The following is a 27,054-nucleotide window of genomic DNA, read 5'->3' as shown; positions in this document are numbered from 1 at the left end:
GGGAGAGAGAACGTATAGGCCTAGGTGATGCCGTTGGATCATTGATTGTGCAGGGCAGCTTACCGTTAGCCTACAATTATAGTGAATTTCAATAGCCTAGTAAGTAATATATATATATATATAAATTTTTTCATAATTAAATAGGCTGACGCATTATCTTTAGCTACAGAATCTCACCGCCGTGCGTTTCTATCTCTTCTTCATTCCTTTCGAGTGTGCAGAGAGAGGACCCGTCAACAGTTTAACGAAATATGTTTTGTTGTGAAAACATGTTATATTGAATATTCGCATGACAATAACCGGGAGACAAAATGTCAATTGCCACAGCCGCACTCCAATCCTCACACCTGTCGGAGTGATGCAGGGTAAAACAGACTGGTTCCTTCCAACCACACAGACCTGAACACCTCTGTTGATGCTTACCAAACCTGACACTACGCTAATCAGAAAGGAGAGAGCGAGCCAGACAATCATACAAATGTCATTGTCATTTCCCATCTCCATTGATGAGCAACCATCACACGTTTTTGCATTTTTACCCAACACACACACACACACACACACACACACACACACACACACACACACACACACACACACACACACACCTCCTTCCTTTACTGTCTCGTATCTGTCTAACCTTGACCAGATTCAAACATCAGAGCAAGAGCAACAGACCTCCCCTGAGCACCATTACATACCCAGTTAGGCAAGAGCAGTGATTCCCCACTCCAGTCCTCCAGTACCCCCAACGGTACACATCTTTATTGTAGCCCCGGAAAAACAAACCTCATTCAACTGATCATGGCTGTGATGATTAATTGACAAGATGAATCAGTTGTGCTTGACCGTGGGTACTTGAGGACTGGAAGTGGAAAACAGACCGTGTTTGCAGACAGACTCTCCTCTCCCTAAATCCCTGAACTGTCTCTCCTGCGTCCTCAAACCTGAGGACCACCGGAGAGGACAGAGTCCAGCTGTTACAGCTCACACACACTCAGCGCAGGTGTACTTCAAGGACATGCAAGTGCAGAGACCCCCGACAGACTCTCCCTCTCCACTTACCTGCAGGATGCTCGGACGCCCATGGAGGGAGGTAGAGAGGAGGGATGCAGGTGTGGGCCAGAGACCCTCTCTCCATGCACCAAAAGAGGACAGGAGAGGGGAATGAGGAGGAGAGAAAGAGTGGGGTGAGTGTGGAGAGGTAGAAGAGAGCAGACGGTATTTGTTCAGAAAAAAAAGAGGGGAGAAGTACATGGAAAGAAAGAGAAGAGCACAGCAACGGGAAAGGAAGAGAAGGGAGCAATGCAGAGAGAAGGATGAGAGAGGAGAAATCTGTGAGCATCAGTGTCACCACAGGCTCAGGCAAAGTAGAGCTTGACGCTGCTTCTCTCTCTCCCTCCCGCTCATTCACGCCCTCTGAGAAGAAATCTCCTTGGCTGTAGTCAGTGCCTGGCCCCACCCCCTCTCCTCTCTGCTTAGCTCTGATTGGTTGAATCAACCTCGCACTGCATTGCAGGTGAAGAACGCTCTCGCTTCCTCCTCCTCAGACCAAAACATCCACCGCTCTCATTCCACCCAGTCCCTCTTCTATTTTCCCTCTCTGCTTCTTTCAACACATTCTCACCATCTGTACCATCTCTCTCTATTCAAATCGCTCTCCCATTCTCTCTTTTGCGCTGTGTACACTCCTCTCTGTTTGGCTTTATCTGACTGCTTCTATCTTCTCTTGTCGTACTGTGAGTGAATTCATATATTACTCAATAGGGATGTGATGAATGGAAACATTTTCTTAATGCTTAAAAATGTGTTTCCCGATAAGAACAATTTATTAGTATTCCACGTGAATTCACAATGCAGAATATGGTCATATTGCGTAATGTCCACTCGGGGGCAATGAAGTTCTATCTACAGTAGTCAAAGGCTGAATCTAAAACACAACACTTTGTCCCTAAAGGCGTCCGCATGCTTCCCAGCTGAAACAGTTTGGTAGAGTTTGTGCATTTATTATGACATTGTGACGTTTTTCTTCATTTTGTTTTTGTTGACATCTTTGTTGACATCTTTTCATAGAAAAATATCGCACCAAACAGTAAAATTGCACAACTAAGAACTCTTTGGCCAAAATATTGAATACGAGATTTCTTGAGTTATCTTGGATTAATTCTGACCATTCTGAGGTAGTGTATACTGGCCACGGTATATTGACAAACCGTAGTATTGCCGATGTTTTTATATTTTAATCGAATGTCTTTTAAGGGACGATGAGAGCACAGTAGTTCGGTTCTGTTAGGAAAATGAGGCGCCGGATATTTGACCTGCAGCATTTTAAATTTACCGGCATTTGAGAAATGTATCAGACCCATATGCATTGGGTGCTTAACCTGATTAGGGTGTCCACCCACAGTGCTCAGAATGACAGAAACCATATTTATATTATAGTAATTCATTAACAGAACCTGCAAGTCGAGGATGCAATGATGTGCGCTACTTCTTATCCAATTCTGATAGCCACTTTGAAGATGTTAGAATGACTGTCCACATTTACTTTTCCTCAGTCAACAAGATGATTAACTTACAGCAAAATCACTATCCTGTCAATCTACTATCCACCATAGTAGAAAAGTTTCCCTATTCTATTGGTCTGCTTGTCAATAAAGAAATGGCCTATTCCAAACAGACCCTGGTACAGTTGTCGGACGATAAATCACAAATTCATTCCACCAGTAGGCCAAGCTGGACTACATTAAAAAAAAGCAATGAGTCTGATGCCACAGATCAGACGGCTAAACTATTATTTCTTAACATTATAAGTAGGGATGCACAATATATCGGTGAACATATCGGAATCGGACGATATTAGCTAAAAATGCCAACATCGGTATCGGCCAATGTCTAGTTTAACCTGTTAGGGCTAGGGGGCAGTATTGACACGGCTGGATAAAAAACGTACCCGATTTAATCTGGTTACTACTCCTGCCCAGTAACTAGAATATGCATATAATTATTGGCTTTGGATAGAAAACACCCTAAAGTTTCTAAAACTGTTTGAATGGTGTCTGTGAGTATAACAGAACTCATATGGCAGGCCAAAACCTGAGAAGATTCCATGCAGGAAGTGGCCTGTCTGGCAATTTCTTGCCCTTCTTGATTATCTCTATCCATTACAGAGGATCTCTGCTGTTACGTGACACTTCCTACGGCTCCCATGGGCTCTCAGAAGGCGGCAAAAAGCAGAATCGTGGCTTTGCAGGCTCTGGTTGAAAAAAAGTAGCGCGTTTGGGTAGTGGCTGGTTACAGTACTGTGAGACTCAGGCGCGTGCCCGAGTCGACCTCATGCTTTGTTTTCTTTTGTCTGTTTACCTAAACGCAGATTCCCGGTCGGAATATTATCGCTTTTTTACGAGAAAAATTGCATAAAAATTGAATTTAAACAGCGGTTGACATGCTTCGAAGTACGGTAATGGAATATTTAGAATTTTTTTGTCACGAATTGCGCCTTGCTCGTGACCCTTATTTACACTTCGGATAGTGTCTTGAACGCATGAACAAAACGCCGCTGTTTGGATATAACGATGGATTATTTTGGACCAAACCAACATTTGTTATTGAAGTAGCAGTCCTGGGAGTGCATTCTGACGAAGAACATCAAAGGTAATCAAACTTTTGTAATAGTAAATCGGAGTTTGGTCAGGGCTAAACTTGTTGGGTGTCTAAATAGCTAGCCGTGATGGCTGGGCTATGTACTCAGAATATTGCAAAATGTGCTTTCACCGAAAAGCTATTTGAAAATCGGACACCTCGATTGCACAAAGGAGTTCTGTATCTATAATTCTTAAAATAATTGTTATGTTTTTTGTGAACGTTTATCGTGAGTAATTTAGTAAATTCACCGGAGGTTTGCGGGGGGTATGCTAGTTCTGAACGTCACATGCTAATGTAAAAAGCTGGTTTTTGATATAAATATGAACTTGATTGAACAAAACATGCATGTATTGTATAACATAATGTCCTAGGTGTGTCATCTGATGAAGATCATCAAAGGTTAGTGCTGCATTTAGCTGTCTTCTGGGTTTTTGTGACATTATATGCTAGCTTGAAAAATGGGTGTCTGATTATTTCTGGCTGGGTACTCTGCTGACATAATCTAATGTTTTGCTTTCGTTGTAAAGCCTTTTTGAAATCGCACAGTGTGGTTAGATTAACGAGAGTCTTGTCTTTAAAATGGTGTAAAATAGTCATATGTTTGAGAAATTGAAGTAATAGCATTTCTAAGGTATTTGAAAATCGCGCCACGGGATTACACTGGCTGTTGCGTAGGTGGGACGATTTCGTCCCGCCAAGCCCAGAGAGGTTAACGCCTCGATGTGCAAAACCGATGTTAAAGCTGTCAAAGCTGATGTATATAACATGATGTCATGACGCCACATAAAATATTGCGCTAAACATGCAACAACATTCCTAAACTAGCCCACAATGTCTGCTGTGTGGATCGAGCAGTCATTTCAAAGAGTAACAACATTTCATGGGTGTGGGTGATGTTGGCTTTCGCCGACTGGTCGAGCACCGGTACACACTACCAAGTGCGCTATTTTTCAGATGTTGCCCTACCAGAGTTACACAGTAATACCGTCACTGCTATCAGCTTCACAACATTCATACTATGGAACGCCGTTTGGGTCTTTTCGTGTCAAAAAAAGATACAGTAGCACTGTCAAAGCTGTACAAAAAAAAAAGTCTGCATACAAGCAAACACCGGCCACGAACGATGTGTTTACAATACCGCGTTGGTATTAAAACATTTGTTCGACCGCAACTTCAGGGGTACGTAGCTTTAGCTTGGTACCTAGCTAGCACCAATACAACCAGCCTGAAAACAATGACCAGTAGAACCTGCAGTCATTTTCATTATTCTTAGCAATTATTTAGGAATCCTTGTGAGTAAGTATTAGCTAGGTTGCCACTTGTTGTTTGCCTATTGAAATTGAACTTCACTTCATGAAAACAAATAGCTAGTGAGCAACTTAACCCTGTTGCCCAAAGCTAACGTTATAAGCACCCAGAGAGCTCCGGGTTGTGTTGTGAAGCTAGCCACAATAAGAATTAGGCACAGTAATGGAAGTTGCGGTTTGCCTTCAAAATAAAAAAGTGTGGCATAATTCTACTATTGTATTCATTTGCATTACTGTCAATGACATACTTTTATTTTGAAGGCAAACCACAAATTCCAGTATGTCACGGTTTCATGTGACATATGAAGATACCCATTAGAAATGCAGAAAGCGGGGAGATCTAATATGCAACAACTAGCATGGGTTGCTAATACAGTGCATTTGAAAAGTAACCAGACCCCTTGACCTTTTCCACATCTGAAATGATGCATGGCCATCATATTTCTAATGTTTATCATAGAAAGAATGCAGCCAGCTACATTTCCTAACGTTTTGCTTGAACTTAATCTTGCATTTTACTAGAGAAATATAGGCTACACCAAGAAAAGTAGCTCCACATCAATCACAGTACTGTCTGCTGATAGAATGGCTGTTTGGGAATTCTCATCCAAGTGGAGAAGTGCAACTGAAACCAAGCAGAAATGACAAAAAGCATTTTAGATCTGCGTTTACAAAACGCAGCAAAATATTGCTTTTTTTCTGGGTTAAAGAAAGCAGAATTCTGCATAATCGCGACCCCTGACTCAAAACATATTTAGAAAATGGATTATTCAGAAACATAAAATTATGTAAAATACCGCCATACACGTAAAAACAGAAAAATATCATGATATATTTTGTCTATAGCGGCATAGCGCCCAGCCCTACTTGACAGATTCACTCTTCAGTCATAGACTAAAACATCCAATTAACACTCATTAAGAGCAGTCCCACTTTAGGCCACTCCATCAGGGCTTTATCAACAACTAGGCCCAATCAGCCATTAATCAGGTATTCAATTCTTCCATTAGTGGCTAAATAGATATCATGTAGTCTATGTCCAAAATGGCACCCAATATAGTGCACTACTTTTAGTAGTGCACTATATAGTATATAGTAGTAGTGCACTATATAGAGGGTCATTTGGGATGCACTCATACATACAGAATGTTGTGGCTCTATTATTCCCTCCAGACTGTGGTAAAAAGGGATTGTGAAACGTCAAGTGTACACCCCCACCACCTCCCCGCCAGATAAATCAACGCCTCAACAGCTGAGCTCAATGCTTAGACAAACAGCACAGAGACAAACAGCACAGAGACAAACAGCACAGAGACAAACAGCACAGAGACAAACACAGGGTAATAGCTGGAGGTGTTAGAGCTAGGCTAGCTACCAGCTATTCAAACCACTGGATATATGCTAACAACATTAAAAGCTGGTATTCTACCAAAGTCTTGCTATGCCAATGCAGCACAGAGAAACAGCAACGTGGGAAAAAGCAGAGTAGGGCAATAGCTGGAGCTGGATGTGTTGGATCTGCTACCTGGCTGCCATTCCAAGTTAAACCACCTGAGATATGCTAACATTTCACATAAAACAATTTGTCAGGTCAACAAACATGACATCTAGATCTCCCTGTGCGGAGTGAGCCCTGAGAAGACCTACACCTCAGCAGAAATTCTAAATGCAATGTTCTGAGGATTCTGACTGAATGAGCTTCACTTCTGGCAGAGAAAACAAACACGAGAATGTGACTCACCAGCTAGACCAAGAGGAGGCCTATCAGTCAGTCAGTAAGACAGCAAGCCAGCCCGCCAGCCAGACAGCTAGCCCGGAGACAGCCGGCCAGACAGCTAGCCCGGAGACAGCCGGCCAGACAGCTAGCCCGGAGACAGCCGGCCAGACAGCTAGCCCGGAGACAGCCGGCCAGACAGCTAGCCCGGAGACAGCCGGCCAGACAGCTAGCCCGGAGACAGCCGGCCAGACAGCTAGCCCGGAGACAGACGGCCAGACAGCTGGCCCGGAGACAGCCGGCCAGACAGCCGGCCAGTCAGCCGGCGAGAATGCCAGACGGCCAGCCGGCGAGAAGGCCAGCCGGCGAGAAGGCCAGACGGTCAGCCGGCCAGACGGTCAGCCGGCGAGAAGGCCAGACGGTCAGCCGGCGAGAAGGCCAGACGGCGAGAAGGCCAGACGGTCAGCCGGCGAGAAGGCCAGACGGCGAGAAGGCCAGCCGGCGAGAGGGCCAGACGGCGAGAGGGCCAGACGGTGAGACGGTCAGCCTGTCAGCCGGCGAGACGGCCAGTCAGCAAGACAGCCAGCGAGACAGCCAGTCAGCGAGACAGCCAGTCAGCAAGACAGCCAGTCAGCAAGACAGCCAGTCAGCAAGACAGCCAGTCAGCAAGACAGCCAGTCAGCGGGACAGCCAGTCAGCGGGACAGCGAGACAGCCAGTCAGTCAGCGAGCCAGCCAACCAGCGAGACAGCCAGTCAGCGAGACAGCCAACCAGCGAGACAGCCAGTCAGCCACCCAGCCAGTCAGCTAGCCTGGAGACAGACGGCCAGTGAGCCGGCGAGACGGCCAGTCGGCCAACCGGCGAGACGGCCAACCGGCGAGACGGCCAGTCGGCCAACCGGCGAGACGGCCAACCGGCGAGACGGCCAACCGGCGAGACGGCCAACCGGCGAGACAGCTAGCCCGGCGACAGCCGGCCAGACAGCTAGCCCGGAGACAGCCGGCCAGACAGCTAGCCCGGAGACAGCCGGCCAGACAGCTAGCCCGGAGACAGCCGGCCAGACAGCTAGCCCGGAGACAGCCGGCCAGACAGCTAGCCCGGAGACAGCCGGCCAGACAGCTAGCCCGGAGACAGCCGGCCAGACAGCTAGCCCGGAGACAGCCGGCCAGACAGCTAGCCCGGAGACAGCCGGCCAGACAGCTAGCCCGGAGACAGCCGGCCAGACAGCTAGCCCGGAGACAGCCGGCCAGACAGCCTGCGAGAATGCCAGACGGCGAGAAGGTCAGACGGCGAGAAGGCCAGACGGTCAGCCGGTGAGACGGCCAGCCGGTGAGACGGCCAGCCGGTGAGACGGCCAGCCGGTGAGACGGCCAGCCTTTCAGCCGGCGAGACGGACAGCCAGTCAGCGAGACGGCCAGTTAGCCAACCAGCGAGACAGCCAGTCAGCCAGCGAGACAGCCAGTCAGTCAGCGAGCCAGCCAGTCAGTCAGTCAGCGAGCCGGCCAACCGGCGAGACGGCCAGCCAGCGAGACAGCCAGCCAGCCAGTCAGCGAGCCAGCCAACCAGCGAGACAGCCAACCAGCGAGACAGCCAGTCAGCGAGCCAGCCAGCGAGACGGCCAGCCGACGAGACAACCAGCCAGCCAGCGAGACAGCCAGCCAGCGAGACAGCCAGCCAGTCAGCGAGACAGCCAGCCAGTCAGCGAGACAGCCAGTCAGTCAGCGAGTCAGCCAACCAGCGAGTCAGCCAACCAGCGAGTCAGCCAACCAGCGAGACAGCCAACCAGTGAGCCAGCCAGCGAGCCAGCCAGCGAGACAGCCAGCCAGTCGGCGAGACCGCCAGCCAGCCAGCGAGACGGTCAGCCAGCCAGCGAGACGGTCAGCCAGCCAGCGAGACAGCCAGTCAGCGAGACAGCCAGTCAGCGAGACAGCCAGTCAGCGAGACAGCCAGTCAGCGAGACAGCCAACCAGCGAGACAGCCAACCAGCGAGACAGCCAGTCAGCGAGCCAGCCAACCAGCGAGCCAGCCAACCAGCCACCCAGCTAGCCTGGAGACAGCCAGCCAGACGGCCAGTGAGCCAGCCAGTTAGCGAGCCGGCCAGTCGGCGAGACGGCCAACCGGCGAGACGGCCAACCGGCGAGACGGCCAACCGGCGAGCCAACCAGCCAGTCAGCCGGCGAGACAGCCAGCCAGTCGGCGAGACGGCCAGCCGGCGAGACAGCCAGCCAGCTAGACGGCCAGCCAGCCAGCGAGACGGCCAGCCAGCCAGCGAGACGGCCAGCCAGCCAGCGAGACGGCCAGCCAGCCAGCGAGACGGCCAGCCAGTTAGCCAACCAGCGAGACAGCCAGTCAGCCAGCGAGCCAGCCAGTCAGCCAGCGAGCAAGCCAGTCAGCCAGCGAGCCAGCCAGTCAGCGAGCCAGCCAGTCAGCGAGACAGCCAGTCAGCCAACCAGCGAGACGCCAGTCAGCCAACCAGCGAGACAGCCAGTCAGCCAACCAGCGAGACAGCCTGCAAGTCAGCCAACAGTAGTTCTGTAGCCTATCTGCGCACAAATTCTGCAGTGCTCCTTCCTCACCCCACCCCCTACCACCCTTTCTCCTCATGTCCTAACAAACTCACTGTCACTGCTTGGGGCTTGGTTACACTAGCTCGCTCTCTGCAGTCCAACACACACACACACTGCAGAAAGAAATGGGTTATATAATGAGCAGGAGCAGCAGCTATGCAGAAAGAGAGAAAGAAAGGGGAAGAGAGAAAGTTAGGGGGGGAAAGAGATCATATGAGAAAAGAGGCCAAGAAGGAAAGAGAAGAGAGATGAAGTGGGGGGATTGAGAGACAAGCGAGAGGAGGAAAATGGAGCAGAGAATTCCAGTGTGTAAGAGAAACACTGTAAAAACACACAGTCCAATGCCCTGGATAACAAAACTGGAACTGACTGGTCTTCCCATTCTAAATCTGTGGGACAATGGTCAGCATTGGGAGGCAGGGAAAAGACTAGAGCAAGGATGGGCAACTTAGATGGGGGTGGGGGCCACTGTGGCTGCGTACCCACATCCATGCCCACACATCAAACCAAAATGTATTTATCACATGCGCCTAATACTTAGTGAAATGCTTACTTACAAGCCCTTAACACTTATTTTTCTTTACCTGCATTGTTGGTTAAGTTTTTACCCAAAACATTTTTTTAAGTGTTCATTCAGGTCGACCAATTATGATTTTTCAACGACGATACCGATTATTGGAGGACCAAAACAAGCCGATACAGATTATTCAGCCGATTTTTATTTATTTGTAATAATGACAATTACAACAATACTGAATGAACACTTATTTTAACTTAATATAATATATCAACAAAATCAATTTAGCCTCAATTATGGAACATGTTCAATTTGGTTTAAATAATGTAAAAACAAAGGTGTTGGAGAAGAACGTTAAAGTGCAATATGTGCCATATAAAAAGGCTAACATTTAAGTTCCTTGCTCAGAACATATGAAAGCTGGTGGTTCCTTTTAACATGAGTCTTCAATATTCCCAGGTAAGAAGTTTTAGGTTGTAGTTATTATAGGAATTATAGGACTACTTCTCTCTATACCATTTGTATTTCATATACCTTTGACTATTGGATGTTCTTATAGGCACTTTAGTATTGCCAGTGTAACAGTATAGCTTCCGTCCCTCTCCTCGCTCCTACCTGGGCTCGAACCAGGAACACATCGACAACAGCCACCCTCGAAGCAGCGTTACCCATGCAGAGCAAGGGGAACAACTACTCCAAGTCTAAGAGCGAGTGACGTTTGAAACGCTATTAGCGCGCACCCCGCTAACTAGCTAGCCATTTCACATCGGTTACACCAGCCTAATCTTGGGAGTTGATAGGCTTGAAGTCATAAACAGCGCAATGCATTGCGAAAAGCTGCTGGCAAACGCACGAAAGTGCTGTTTGAATGAATGCTTACGAGCCTGCTGGTGCCTACCATCGCTCAGTCAGACTGCTCTATCAAATCATAGACTTAATTATAACATAATAACACCCAAAAATACGAGCCTTTGGTCATTAAAATGGTCGAATCCGGAAACTATCATTTCAAAAACAAAACGTTTATTCTTTCAGTGAAATACGGAACCGTTCCGTATTTTATCTAACGGATGGCATCCCTAAGTCTAAATATTGCATAACCTTCAATGTTATGTCATAATTAATTACAATTCTGGCAAATTAATTATGTCCTTTGTTAGGAATAAATGGACTTCACACAGTTCGCAATGAGCCAGGCGGCCCAAACTGCTGAATATACCCTGACTGCTTGCACGGAACGTAAGAGAAGTGACAATTTTTCCTAGTTATAAGAAATTCATGTTAGCAGGCAATATTAACTAAATATGCAGGTTTAAAAATATATATTTGTGTACTGATTTTAAAGAAAGGCATTGATGTTTATGGTTAGGTACATTGGTGCAACGACAGTGCTTTTTTCGCAAATGCGCTTGTTAAATCATCACCTGTTTGTCGAAGTAGGCTGTGATTAAATGAGAAATTAACAGGCACCGCATCGATTATATGCAACGCAGAACACGCTAGATAAACAAGTAATAACATCAACCATGTGTAGTTAACTAGTGATTATGTTAAGATTGATAGTTTTTTTATAAGATAAGTTTAATGCTAGCTAGCAACTTAACTTGGCTTCTTGCTGCACCTCGCGTAACAGGTAGTCAGCCTGCCACGCAGGCTCCTCGTGGAGTGCAATGTAAGGCAGGTGGTTAGAGCGTTGGACTAGTAACAGGAAGGTTGCAAAAACGAATCCCCGAGCTGACAAGGTAAAAATCTGTTGTTCTGCCCCTGAACAAGGCAGTTAACCCACCGTTCCTAGGCCGTCATTGAAAATAATAATGTGTTCTTAACTGACTTGCCTAGTTAAATAAAAAATTTGGCAAATCGGTGTCCAAAAATACCGATTGTTATGAAAACTTGAAATCGGCCCTAATTTAATCGGAATGGCCGATTTATCGGTCGACCTCTAGTTCATCTAGACGACAAAAATATTTTTCAGCTGCAATTCATGACGGTAACTGACTAAATAGACCAAGAAATAACTATAACTAAACGAAAATTATTTTTCATTTCGGGTGACGAAAACGAGACTAAATTATATGTGTGACTAAAATCTGACTAATAAGTGGACTGGACAATAGTGCTTGGAGATATTGACAGCTTTTCAGTGTAATTTGTTTGGTCCAATCCAAAGCATACATGACTTTAGCAGAATTGTATGGCTTTCACAATGCAATTATCAGTAAAAAATAAATACCATGCCCAGGTAATTCATGAGTCACCTCTGCCCAGCAACCGTTCTCCAATCTGCCAGCAAAAAAATAACTGAGGCAAATAAGGCACATTTCTTTTTATCCTCAGTTGCACACAAGGTCCAACAGAAACTTGACTTAAGCTTTTGGACAAACCCCACTGAATCGGAGAAGTGTGGGTGGCTGCCACCACTGCTCTTCCCACAATGGGCGTCGGGGAGCTGTTGTTGTTGGGGTTAACTGCCTTGCTGAAGGGCAGAATGAGATTTTTCAACGTGTTGGATATTTTCTCCAAACGATTTCCGAGGGAGTGTGCACATGAAACTATTCTGTGTTGATCGGTTAACGAAGAAACAGGTCCTCCTATATGCTTAATTTAGAGTTATTTATGCAACTTAAGTTGTGATACAAACGTTGGGCTATATGTTTAGATGTCTAATACATTCTGAGGCTGCATGATGTGACTAATGAGGATTTGAAAAAAGTTGCATGAAAGACATGAGCTCTGCATTGTTTCTTGCGCAGGCGGTACACACTTCATCAGTCTCTCATTCACAATTTGACAAGCACTTGATAATATTCTCACCAGGCCTCGAATTTCCCGGCGGCATCCCCCTTGTCTGGCTGCCAATCGCCGCGCTCTGAAGCACCTCTCACTCACATGGCTCTCTCAGATATCTCAATACTTATTATCAAATGCCTGTCACATGACCGGGCCCTTCTCACCGGCATCTCAGCTACTTATTTTTAATTTAACTAGGCAAGTCAGTTAAGAACAAATTCTTATTTACAATGACGGCCTAGGAACAGTGGGTTAACTGCCTTGTTCAGGGGCAGAACGGCAGATTTTTATCTTGTCAGCTCAGGGATTCGATCTAGCAACCTTTTGGTTACTGGCCCAACGCTCTAACCACTAGGCTAACTGCCGCCTCAACGAAGACAAACATTGGGGACACAATTGCGCGTGTCCCTTTTTTGTATTTAATTTTTTTACATTGTTAATACTTATATACTGAACAAAAATAAAACAAAAATAAAACATGCAACAATTTCAACGACTTTACTGAGTTACAGTTCATATGAGGAAATCAGTCAATTTAAATAAATTCATTAGGCCGTAATATATGCATTTCACATGACTAGATACAGAAATACATCTGTTGGTCACAGATACCTTAAAAAAAAGGTAGGGGTGTGGATCAGAAAACTAGTCCGTATCTGGTGTGACCATTTGCCTCATGCAGCGCGATAGAGTTGATCAGGCTGTTTATTGTGGCCTGTGGAATGGTGTCCCACTCCTCTTCAATGGCTGTGCGAAGTTTCTGGATATTGGCAGGAACTGGAACATGCTGAAATACACATACTCATTGGGCAACATGTCTGGTGAGTATGCATCCCATGGAAGAACTGGGACCGGTCAGCTTCCAGGAATTGTGGACAGATCAATGCGACTTGAGGCTGCGCATTATCCTGCTGAAATATGAGGTGATAGTGGCGGGTGAATGGCACGACGATGGGCCTCAGGATCTCGTCACGGTATCTCTGTGCATTCAAATTGCCATCGATAAAATGCAACTGTGTTCATTGTCTGTAGCTTATACCTGCCCATTCCATAACCCCACTGCCATCATTGGGCACGTTGACATCAGCAAACTGCTCGCCCACCCAACACCATACACGTGGTCTGCAGTTATGAGGCCAGTTGGACGTACTGCCAAATTCTCTAAAATTAAGTTGGAGGTAGAGGTCGACCAATTATGATTTTTTAAACGCCAATACCGATTATTGGAGGACCAAAAAAAACGCTAGTGATACGAATCTGCCAATTTATATATTTATTTATATATTTATATATATATTTAATATATTTATTTATATATTTATATTTTATATATTTATTTATATATTTATATTTTATATATTTATATATATGTAATAATGACAATTACAACAATACTGAATGAACACTTTTATTTTAACTTAATATAATACATAAATAAAAATCAATTTAGTCTCAAATAACTAATGAAACATGTTCAATTGGGTTTAAATAATGAAAAAACACAGTGTTGGAGAAGAAAGTAAAAGTGTAGTATGTGCCATGTAAAAAGGCTAACGTTTAAGTTCCTTGCTCAGAACATGAGAACATATGAAAGCTGGTGGTTCCTTTTAACACGAGTCTTCAATATTCCCAGTTAAGATGTTTTAGGTTGTAGTTATTATAGAACTATTTTTCTATACATTTGTATTTCATATACCTTTTGACTATTGGATATTTCATATAGCTTTGACTATTGGATGTTCTAATAGGTACTTTAGTATTGCCAGCCTAATCTCGGGAGTTGATAGGCTTGAAGAGCTGCTGGCAAACACAGTAAAGTGCTGTTTGAATGAATGCTTACGAGCCTGCTGCTGCCTACCACCGCTCAGTCAGACTGCTCTATCAAATCATAGACTTAATTATAATAACACACAGAAATACGAGCCTTAGGTCATTAATATGGTCGAATCTGGAAACGATCATTTCGAAAACAAAACTTTTATTCTTTCAGTGAAATATGGAACCGTTCTGTATTTTATCTAACGGGTGGCATCCATAAGTATAAATATTGCTGTTACATTGCACAACCTTCAATGTTATGTCATAACTACATAAAATTCTGGCAAATTAGTTCGCAACGAGCCAGGCAGCCCAAACTGCTGCATATACCCTGACTCTGCGTACAATGAACGCAAGAGAAGTGACACAATTTCCCTAGTTAAAAGAAATTAATGTTAGCAGGCAATATTAACTAAATATGCAGGCTAAAAATGTATACTTGTGTATTGATTTTAAGAAAGGCGTTGATGTTTATGGTTAAGTACACATTGGTGCAACGACGGTGCTTTTTTTGCAAATATACTACACCTGTAGTATATTTTTCTTGATATACTACACCTGTCAGGTGGATGGAATATCTTGGCAAAGGAGAAATACTCACAGGGATGTAAACACATTTGTGCACAAAATTGGAGAGAAACACTTTTTGTGCTCATGAAACATTTCTGGGATTGTTTATTATTTCAGCTCATGAAACATGGGACCAACACTTTACATGTTGCGTTTATATTTTTGTCCAGTGTAAATGAGATTTCTGTATTTAAACTAAAATACATTTGCAAACATTTCTAAAAACATGGTTTTCAATTTGTCATTATGGGGTATTTTGTGTAGATGGGTGAGAATTTCATTTAAGGTTAGTGAGGCAATTAAAATGTGATGACTAAAATGTGACTAAAACAAAATAACATTTATTTGACTAAAACGGCCCACTGTCATTTTGACAATAACTAGACTAAAGCGTTATTTAAATGTGACTAAGACCTAATTATATTTTAGTCTAAAAAAAGAGAGACAAAATTAGGCCTAACAGGGATGGAGTCAGAGCCGGCCCTAGATTTGAGGGGAAAGAGAGGAGAGAGACAAGAGAGGAGAGGGATGAGGGGAGAAAGAGAGAGAGAGGGAAGGAGGGAGGGGGGAGAGAGTGAGAGGGAGGGCGGGGAGCAATCGAGAACGAGTGAGATGGGATAATTAAGTCCTACTTAATGAAAACAGTCAAATCTGCAACTCACTTGCACCTCAGGCCGGTGGCCAGCTTGACCACGGTGGTATTGAGAGAGACGATCCAGTCAAGGAGCCACATGGCCCAGGGGACTCTCGGCCAGACTGACCAAGGAACGGTGCTCTAATCTGGGGCTCGCTCACCACGCCGCTCCCCTCTCCGGCTCTCCTCTTCTCTGTACCACACCAGAACTGAACACACTGCGCTGCCTGCTCAGCTAATATTACTGAGCTGGGGGGGGGGGGGGGAGGGAAGCGAGCAGGACTCGGACGAATGGGAGGGGGGAAGGAGAGGCAAGTTGTGAGAAATGAGAGAAGAATGAATGAGAGAGAGGGCGAGGTAAGATGCGAAGGGAGAGAGGGCGAGGTAAGATGCGAAGGGAGAGAGGGCGAGGTAAGATGCGAAGGGAGAGAGGGCGAGGTAAGATGCGAAGGGAGAGAGGGCGAGGTAAGATGCGAAGGGAGAGAGGGCGAGGTAAGATGTGAAGAGATGGGTAGAAGATGGGAATGTAAAGACAGTTGAAGTTGTGTAGACCATCGTAGGGCAACCAGACAAAGCCTGAGGACAGGAGGCAGCGTGTGTTTCCCCCTGATCCCTGGAAGCAAAGTAGGTGTGTAGGTGTGTGTGCGCGCGAGACAGTGAGATCTGCAGTATCCCAAAAACACAGACGAGGCAGAGGCGCAGTCCCTCTTCATACTGAAGCTACCAAGACCCTAGGCACTAGTTACAAAGATTGGGATGTGTGTGTGCCGTAGTGTCCTCACTTCAGCAGCCTTACGTAACAGAGTCCTCTGAGGGCCGGGGCTCAGCCGTTTGGAGAGCAACCGCCAACCTAGACACTTTTTTATTTAACCCTCATTTTACCAGGTAAGTTGACTGAGAACACATTCTCATGTACATCAACGACCTGGGGTATAGTTACAGGGGATGAATGAGCCAATTGGAAGCACACACACACGCTTGTAGAGAGCAAACCCCGTCCCCAATCAACTTCACAAGCGTGGGACCACAAAACTCTGGGACCACAAAACTCTATTCCAAGGGGCGACGCTCCATGATATCTAATGATTCCTGAAGACAACGCACCATCTATCTCGGTCGGTCCTCTACATACAACACAACCCTACAGCTCCACAGGCCTTCAGGCCCTATGAGCACTGCTCTCTCCCTCAGAGCCCAAAACACCACAGCAGATGAGTATGTGTGAGCTCAGAGGAGAGAAGGCTAATCGAGCCCTCCCTGAATCTCAAAAGGCAGTGCTCTGGCTAGAGCGCCGTCTCCCTGAATCTCAAAAGGCTAGAGAGCCATCTCCCTGAATCTCAGAGGCTTGGTGAGAACATAAAGTAGCCAGCCAGGCCCCGCTGGTTCGTCATGTGTTTATGCCCTATAAGCTCTATTTTTGTGGCCTCTGGTACATTCTAATGCCTTGACTCCATCTGAAACGTAAAACACTTTGATTTCACCTCCCAGATTGGAAAAATTTGTTGTGGTATTGTGTAGAAAGACATGACTTTAGATTTTTTTTAAATGACTGAATATGTATGAATTCAGTGTGTTGGTTATTTTGATTATTGTCTACGTCTAGATGATCATGGTTGTGTTTCCCAAAAGCATTGTACCATTAAGATCCTTTAGTTTCAGTGGAATTAACATGGACCAAAGATCCTACCATGCTTTAGGGAAACCCAGCCAAGGACTATTTCCTAAGTAAGATAACATTAAAACATTTAACTTGTCTTCTCTTGAGATTAACCCCTAGAGTCTATTTCTGTAGCCCCTCAGAAATCTAATTAGCATAATAATAATACTAAAATCCCCATCCAAATCTGCCAGTTTAAGCTACATCCGCCAATGTCCCCCTTCCACATCGGAGGTGAAAGGTGACAGAGCTAAAGCGAAGTTTGACAGACCATGAGAGATCACAAAAATGAAGAAAAAAAAACATCTGTAGCGTCCAAACGGTTTGGCCTAGAAACTATTATGACCTGTGGAAAGATGAGTGTTTTGCTCTACGACCGCCATTAGCGTCGCGGGACTAGTCTGAAGTCGGGTACATCCGATCTGCTGTCAGTACCATCCAAACAGTTTGGGCTACACACTAATATGGAAAGGTGAGTCTCACACGAACGTGTAGATGTCGGGTTGTTTTGTTCTAGGACACCCACAAGCCTCACAAGACTAGTCTGAAGGTAGCTGGGTACCAGTTAAAAACATTCATGGAAGTACAAATGGGAGATAATATAGTACTTAAAATATGAGGCTAAATACATTTGGGAAAATGGTTTCCTGATCTTTCTTATACATCTCAGATATAGGACAGACACTTCAGAACAAACTTCATTTAGATTTTTGGGGGGGGAATGTCCGTTTATCCATGTATGATGCTGTTTTTCAATGCGTTTATGGGCTAGAAGCATTAAGGTCAAATTCAATGTTTCATCAAATAATTATTTTATACCTTAAGGGGCCATAAAACTCCAAATCAAATAGCTAAATGATCCTTGGTATGACCATCTTAACCTGTTGGGGCTAGGGGGCAGTATTTTCACGGCTGGATAAAAAACGTACCCGATTTAATCTGGTTACTAATCCTACCCAGTAACTAGAATATGCATATACTTATTATATATGGATAGAAAACACCCTAAAGTTTCTAAAACTGTTTGAATGGTGTCTGTGAGTATAACAGAACTCATTTGGCAGGCAAAACCCTGAGACAGATTCTGACAGGAAGTGGATACCTGATGTGTTGAATTACCTTTAAGCCTATGCCATTGAAACACACAGGGGCTTATTAATGTTTTGGCACTTCCTATTGCTTCCACTAGATGTCACCAGCCTTTAAAGTGTTTTGAGTCTTCTACTGTGAGATCTGACCGAACAAGAGCCTTGGAACGGTGATGGCCGATTAGACTCTGGCGCGCGAGGTCATGTTGGGTACCCTCGTTCCAATACGTTTTAAAAGAGAATGCATTCGTCCACCTTGAATATTATTCATGTTCTGGTTAAAAAAAGGCACTAATGATTTATGCTATACAATGTTCGACATGTTTGAACGAACGTGAAGTCCGGAGGGCTTAGATCATGTGCTAACAACACGGAGCTTTTTGGACATAAATGAGCTTTTTTGAACAAAACTACATTTGTTATGGACCTGGGATTCCTGGAAGTGACATCTGATGAAGAGAATCAAAGGTAATGGATTGGTTAGATTAAGGAGATGTTTATCTTTCAAAGGGTGTAAGATAGTTAGTTGTATGTTTGAAAAATTTGAATTTTGACATTTATTTGGTTTCAAATTTGCCGCTCTTGAAATGCACCTGCTGTTGATAGGGTGCACCACGGGTGGTACGCTAGCGTCCCACATAGCCCCAAGAGGTTTTAAAACAATTCCATATGTTATCTTAGTAGAAACCCCCTCCCCTGGTTTAGACTCGAGGGTTTTAAAGTCTTATTTTACACTTTTGCTGCAAGATATTAAATGCCACAATGATTGTTCTTCAAATTATGTATTTAATTAAAACAGAAAAATGAAGTAAATAGCTCATATTCTAAAAATAAATTGATGGTTTTGTTTTTCCAGGTGTCCGTTTGACCAATTTATTCTCACTCTCTAAATACGAAGTGAAAAACGTAGCTGGCTAAAAAAAAAATGAGTCTGTAAGCAGCTGATTAGCCGACGCTAATGAAAAACACTGGTGTGTGTATGGGGACAGGCCGAAGACAGATGTGTCTCTAATGAAAAGGCTCTTTGCCGTTAACCCTGTAGTGATTGCAGCCAGAAGTCCCCTCCAAACACAGGAGGTATTCAGTGAAAGCATAAGAATGACTATCGTCATGACCACTGTCATCAGGAATAATGTCAACGGTCGTTTAAATATATTCATTAATGATCAGTAACAGCAGCACTCAGGACTGGTGCCTTCTCTACTACCCCCAGGGTAGTGAAGGAGGGGTGGAAGCCTCTTCACACACTATTGAGATGCAGCCCTGGATGCAGGAATGCCTGCACCAGGACAGCTTTCACTTCACATGTCAGTGGAAGTGATTGAGTCAACAGGGTCATTCTTAATGTCCAGTGCCCTTTGGGCCTACATTTATTGGGGGAGAAAAGTAAATAAAAAATGTGATTTAAGCAATAAGGCCCGAGGAGGTGTGGTATATGGTGAATATACCACGGCTAAGGCCTGTTCTTAAGCACGACACAATGCAGAGTGCCTGGATACAGCCCTTAGCCGTGGTATATTAGCCATATATCACAAACCCCAGAGGTGACTTATTATTATAAACTGGTTCCCAAGGTAATTAGACCAGTAAAAATAAATGTCATACCCGAGGTATACCACGGCTGTCAGCCAATCAGCATTCGGGGCTCGAATCACCCAGTTTATTTATTTATTAATTAATAAATATATATATTTCACATACACAACTGGTCAAAAGTTTGGACACACCTACTCATTCAAGGGTTTCTTTATTTTTTACATTGTAGAATAATAGTGAAGACGTCAAAACTATGAAATAACACATATGGAATCATGTAGTAACCCAAAAAAATAATCAAGAAATATCTAAATATATATAATTTTTCAGATTCTTCAAATAGCCACTCTTTGCCTTGATGACAGCTTTGCACACGCTTGGCATTCTCTCATCCAGCTTCATGAGGTAATCACCTGGAATGCATTTCAATTAACAGGTGTGCCTTAAAAGTGAATTTGTGAAATTTCTTTCCTTCTTAATGCATTTGAGCCAATCAGTTGTGTTGTGACAAGATGTGGTGGGGGGGGGGGGGGGGGGGGGTATACACAGAAGGTAGCCCTATTTGGTAAAAGAGCAAGTCCATATTATGGCAATGACAGCTAAAATGAGCAAAGAGAAACAGTCCATCATTACATTCTGACATGAAGATCAGTCAATAGGGAAAATGTCAATAACTTTGAAAGTTTCTTCAAGTGCAGTCGCAAAAACCATCAACGTCACACCCTGATCCGTTTCACCTGTCTTTGTGTTTGTCTCCACCCCCCTCCCATCTTCCCCATTATCCGTGTCTTTGTGACGCCGTGTGGGTGAACGGATGTTCTCCGCATGTGTGGTTCCCACTGTGAAGCATGGAGGAGGTGGTGTGATGGTGTGGGGCTGCTATTCTGGTGGCACTGTCTGTGAGTTACTTAGAATTCAAGGCACACTTAACCAGCATGGCTACCACAGTATTCTGCAGTAATGCACCATTTCATCTGGTTTGGGCTTAGTGGGACTATAAGTTGTTTTTCTACAGGACCAACACACCTCCAGGATATTTGACCAAGGAGAGTGATGGAGTGCTGCATCAGATGACCTGGCCTCCACAATCACCTGACCTCAACCCAATTGAGATGGTTTGGGATGAGTTGGACTGCAGAATGAAGGAAAAACAGCCAACAAGTGCTCAGCATATGTGCAAAATCCTTTTTTTATTTTGTACTTAACCTTTATTTAACTAGTCAAGTCTAGTAAGAACAAATTCTTATTTACAATGACGGCCTACCAAAAGGCAAAAGGCCTCCTGCGGGGACGGGGCCCTGGGATTAAATATATATATATTTTTTTAATACAATATAAATATAGGACAAAACACACATCACAACAAGCGAGAGACAACACTACATGAAGAGAGACCTATAAGACAACAAGGCAGCAAAACATGACAAAACAGCATGGTAGCAACACAACAACATGGTAGCAACTAGAGGTCGACCAATTAATCGGCATGGCCGATTAATTAGGGTCGAATTCAAGTTTTCATAACCACCGGTATTTTTGGACGCCGATTACATTGCACTCCACGAGGACACTACGTGGCAGGCTGACCACCTGTTACGCGAGCACAGCAAGGAGCCACGGTAAGTTGCTAGCTAGCATTAAACTTATAAAAAACTATCGACCTTAACATAATCACTAGTTAACTACACATGGTTGATAATATTACTAGTTTAACTAGCTTGTCCTGCGTTGCAAATAATAAATGCGGTGCCTGTTAATTTCTCATCAAATCACAGCCTACTTCGCCAACAGGGGATGATTTAACAAGCACATTCGCTAAAAAAGCACCATTGTTGCACCAATGTACCTAACCATAAACATCAATGCCTTTCTTACAATCAATACACAAATATATATTTTCTTAACCTGCATATTTAGTTAAAAGAAATTCATGTTAGCAGGTAATATTAACTAGGGAATTTGTGTCACTTCTCTTGCGTTCTGTGCAACAGAGTCAGGGTATATGCAGCAGTTTGGGCCGCCTGGCTCGTTGCGAACTGTGTGAAGACTATTTCTTCCTAACAAAGACCGTAATTAATTTGCCAGAATTGTACATAATTATGACATAACATTGAAGGTTGTGCAATGTAACAGCAATATTTAGACTTAGGGATGCCACCCGTTAGATAAAATACGGAACGGTTCCGTATAAACGTTTTGTTTTCGAAATGATAGTTCCCAGATTTGACCATATTAATGACCTAAGGCTCGTATTTCTGTGTGTTATTATAATTAAGTCTATGATTTGATAGAGCAGTCTGACTGAGTGGTGGTAGGCAGCAGCAGGCTCGTAAGCATTCATTCAAACAGCACTTTACTGTGTTTGCCAGCAGCTCTTCAAGCCTATCAACTCCCGAGATTAGGCTGGCAATACTAAAGTACCTATTAGAACATCCAATAGTCAAAGCTATATGAAATATCCAATAGTCAAAAGGTATATGAAATACAAATGTATAGAAAAATAGTTCTATAATAACTACAACCTAAAACATCTTAACTGGGAATATTGAAGACTCGTGTTAAAAGGAACCACCAGCTTTCATATGTTCTCATGTTCTGAGCAAGGAACTTAAACGTTAGCCTTTTTACATGGCACATACTACACTTTTATTTTCTTCTCCAACACTGTGTTTTTGCATTATTTAAACCCAATTGAACATGTTTCATTATTTATTTGAGACTAAATTGATTTTTATTCATGTATTAAGTTAAAATAAAAGTGTTCATTCAGTATTGCTGTAATCGTCATTATTACAAACATACACATAAAAATCTGCCGATTAATCGTATCGTCTTTTTTTGATCCTCCAGTAACCAGTATCGTTGTTGAAAAATCATAATCGGTCGACCTCTAGTAGCAACTCAAAAACATGGTACAAACATTACTGGGCAAAGTCAACAGCACAAAGGTCAAGAAGGTATTGACAACAATTCATCATACAAAGCAGCCACAACTGTCAGAACAACTGTTCAAGACTGTTGGAAATGCATTCCTCATGAAGCTGGTTGAGAGAATACCAAGAGCGCGCAAAGCTGTCATCAAGGCAAAGGGTGGTCACTTTGAAGAATCTCAAATATAAAATATTTTGATGTGTTTAACACTTTTGGTTACTCGATGATTCCATGTGTTATTTCATAGTGTTGATGTCTTCACTATTATTCTACAATGTAGAAAATAGTACAAATGAAGAAAAACCCTTGAATGAGTAGGTGTCCAAACTTTTGACTGGTACTGTATATTTATGAGAAAAAAAGACATTTGAATTTCAGAAAAACATATTGGTCAAGCTCAGGCACTTCATTTTGTTGGTGCATTTCCAAACCTGTTGGTGCACAATCCTAACAGGGTGGAAATTTGGAGCCTAAATTTGCCAGAGCTCTGAAAGATTGAGCTAGCCAAACGGTGAACACTAACAAGATTTTAACCTCTATAAAGCATACTTTCACATTTGAATTATGTCTATAATTATACCTAACACCTGATTTTGCCTAACAGGGTGGAAATTGATGAGTGAGACATACAAACTAACATGAAACATAAAACTGAGTGTTTATTTATTCACCTTTGAAATTATTCCCACCAAAGAAATGACACTTCCTGAATGTGTCGTCATTGTAGGAAGGGGTTGTTTTCTTACAGGAGAGATACAAACTAACAGGGTGGAAAGGGATATTAGGGACACAGAAAATCTTAATAAAAATAAATATAAAAACCATGAAAATGCGTTTTGACAAGACCAGGGACATAAAATGAATAAAGAAAATAAATATTTTAAGCTTAAATTTCTCATGAAAGCTGATGAATACTACCCGGGGAAATGGCAAAATTCGCCAGACATCCACTGAAAGAAAGTGTTCAAAGGGCATAAAATTCCCTTTCAAGATCCACATTTTTGTGTTCGGGTAAAGGACACCTGACATATTTAAAGCCTTTTGGAAACCACATTTTACACTAAATAAGAAGAAATATGTCCTGGGGACGGAAAAGGCACCGCAACCACACAAATCAGGATGAGGAACGCAATGAATTAAAAAAACCTAACACCAGGCAGCTGCCAATTTTGCTCTGCCCGGAGTACCCCTGATGTACCCCCCCCTCATGTGCATTTTACCAGTAGGCCTATGGTCTCATGAGTCTTCTCAATTACCCCATTTGGATAGGCCAAGTACCCCTAGGGGTCCCATTACCCCTGGTTGGGAACCACTGCACTACATGACCAAAAGTATGTGGACACCTGCTTGTCGAACATCTCATTCACAAATCATGGCCATTAATATGGAGCTGTTCCCCCCCTTTGCTGCTATAACAGCCTCTACTATTCTGGGAAGGCTTTCCACTAGATGTGGGAACGTTGCTGCGGGGGACTTGCTTCCATTCAGCCACATGAGCATTAGTGAGGTTGGGCACTGATGTTGGGCGATTAGGCCTGGCTCGCAGTCGGCGTCCCAATTCATCCCAAAGGTGTTCAACAGGGTTGAGGTCAGGGCACTGTGCAAGCCAGTCAATTTCTTCCACACTGATAGACAAACCATTTCTATACAGCCCTTGCTTTGTGCATGGGGGAATTGTCATGCTGAAACAGGAAAAGGCCTTCCCTGAACTGTTGCCACAAAGTTGGAAGCACAGAATCATCTAGAATGTCCTTATATGCTGTCAGATGAAGAGTGATTCATCACTCCAAAGAACGCGTTTCCACTGCTCCAGAGTCCAATGGCGGCAAACTTTCCACCACTCCAGCCGACGCTTGGCATTGCGCATGATGATCTTAGGCTTGTGTGCGGCTGCTCGGCAATTTCATGAAGCTCCCAACGAACAGTTATTGTACTGACGTTCCATACCATCTCTGGAAGCAACTCGATAGTGAGTGTTGCAATAGAGGACCGACAATTTTTACGCACTTCAGCACTTGGCGGTCCTATTCTGTGAGCTTGTGTGGCCTACCACTTTGCGTCTGAGCCGTTGTTGCTCCTAGACGTGTCCACTTCACAATAACAGCACTTACAGTTGACCAGGGCAGCTCTAGCTGCTCAAACATTTGACAAACTTACTTGTTGGAAAGCTGGCATCCTATGACATTGAAAATCTCTGAGCTCTTCAGTAAGGCCATTCTACTACCAATGTTTGTCTATGAAGATTGTGTAACCGATGTGAAATGGCCAGTTAGTTGGCGGTGGTGCGCGCTAATAGCGTTTCAATCGGTGACGTCACTCGCTCTGAGACTTGAAGTAGGGTTTCCCCTTGCGTTGCAAGGGCCGCGGCTTTTGTTGCGCGATGGGTAACGATGCTTTGTGGGTGTCAGTTGTTGATGTGTGCAAGGGTCCCTGGTTCGAGCCCGGGTTGGGGCGAAGAGAGGGACGGAACCTACACTGTTACAATTGCATGGCTGTGTGTTTGATTATATACAGCTTTCGGTTGAGGCTGAAATAGCCTAATCTAATTTTACGGGGTGTCCACATACTTTTACATATAAAAAGTATATATAGTCATCAATCAAATGTATTTATAATGCCCATGTTACATCAGCAGATGTCAAAGTGCTATACAGAAAAAAAGTGTACATAAATGATTGCTTTATGTAATGTTCACCAGTTCCATGTCTGGACTCATGGCAGTTCATGACTGTTCGTGTGCTGCCCGGCTGACCCTACACTTTCAATTCAGTTATGCACAGCCTTTACAAAAAAAGATTGCTGCTTTGAAACTGCAGTAGACTGTGGTATTTTGAACGCAGTAATTGGAGAATAACTGCAGTTATACTGCACTCTTGACTGCAGTATTTTTTTTCGTAAGGGAGAAAAGCACTCGACAATTCATATGGCTAACTAACCAACAAAAGTTACTAGCTAGGTACTCACTTTTTGCCGGGTTTCTTAGTCTTTGTCCTTTTCTTCCTCGCCTGCAGTGCAAGAACTGTCACAGGGATAGACGACAAAATACCATTTAATTCAGGAGAACCCTCACTTTCATGAAAATATTAGTTAGTTAGCAGGAGGTGTATCAAGCTAGCTAGTTACATATAATATTGATAGCAGGCTATAGCTAAAACACCAGTGAGACTTTTTGTATCCCTGGTTTTCGCTATGCAAAGTGTTTGCATAAATTACAAGTGTGGAAGAAACTAAAATAGCAGCACAGATACTGGTAACTACCGTTAGCGATAACGACAGCTGCAAAAATGGACAGACTTAACCAGCTACAACATATAGCTAGTTATAGTTAACACAGATGGGTTTTGTTTATTCACTTAGACAAACGAGTTTAATAATCTGTTTATAAAAACGTCAGAAATCAGGATGAAGCAAAACTGAGATTGTCGACGTTTATTTGGGCGCCTGTACTCCTGCTGAAAACACGACTGACGCCCAAAACGATATTTCTTTCCAGAATGTTTACAATCTGAGTTAAGGGTTTAGTTAAAGCAGTGGTCAGTTTTAGTTATTTTTTTGCTAGTCTGTTTAAGCGTCAGCGGTGTCCTTAGTCTCTCCCCCTCCACTCAGGCGCTGTGCAAATTAGCAACGCTTGCTAGCTTCACAGCTCATTTTAGCTAGCATGTGGTGGCTAGCCAGCTACAACGCGTGGTTCGCTATTGTTCAGTTTAGCAAAAAGAAAAATGCTCTGCCTTGACAACACCTTTAATAACAGTCATATGTCCAAAATCAACGGCTTCAGTCCGTTGGCGTATTACTGTGCGCATACACTGATACTATTCCTTTAACATCCCTATTGTTTGGACAGGTTACCTTTCCTTTCCATGCTGTAAGCGAGGCAGCGGCTGCAGTTAGAGCTGAACTTAAGCGGTAGGGTTTCAGTGTAGCGGTCTGCGCATGCGCTCCTACCCGAGGAAAAAACTTCAACTAACTTTCACTACTGACCACGACCACTTATGGTCTGTGTCCCTTGGTAGAGCGATCAAACAAAATGAATCATTTATGGAATAAATAAATGTTATGTTTATGGATCCTATTGCTTTATGATTATATCGAATCTTATTACCTGAATAAAACGTACTCCTGGTTCACTTGCCCCCCCCCAAAAAACGATAATCGTTAATCAAGCAAATGTGGCCTACTGTAGGCCAAGTCTAGGTCTACTTTATTTATAACGGGAAGTTTGTCATGCATTTGATCTATTCTGTACATTTTCCACACGCCTTCATAGCATGCAGGTTGGA

At 43.7% G+C, this 27,054-nt stretch overlaps 1 protein-coding gene across 4 annotated transcripts in view; it reads right to left on the bottom strand.

Annotated features, from left to right (window-relative positions):
• srpk1b (SRSF protein kinase 1b) overlaps positions 1 to 26,730 on the bottom strand; it is a 76,657-nt gene extending 49,927 nt beyond the window's left edge. Inside the window, exons 1-2 of one of the 4 annotated variants that reach the window (XM_014133906.3) lie at positions 26,624 to 26,730; positions 25,739 to 25,793 (exon numbers count right to left, since the gene is read on the bottom strand). In XM_014133906.3, coding sequence (XP_013989381.2) covers positions 25,739 to 25,793; positions 26,624 to 26,636 — 68 coding nt within the window. In that variant the 5' untranslated portion in view covers positions 26,637 to 26,730. Of the gene's footprint in view, positions 1 to 1,065; positions 1,306 to 15,590; positions 15,789 to 25,738; positions 25,794 to 26,623 lie in introns of those variants that run through there. The other 3 variants (XM_014133907.3, XM_014133905.3, XM_045691897.2) reach the window with 3 other exon arrangements.
• Between the last annotated feature and the right edge of the window lie 324 nt (positions 26,731 to 27,054).

Source organism: Salmo salar, chromosome 12 (genome assembly GCF_965601325.2).
Source record: "Salmo salar chromosome 12, fSalSal1, whole genome shotgun sequence".
NCBI classification, from domain to species: Eukaryota; Metazoa; Chordata; class Actinopteri; order Salmoniformes; family Salmonidae; genus Salmo; species Salmo salar.
This window is presented reverse-complemented; position numbering and strand designations above follow the sequence as displayed.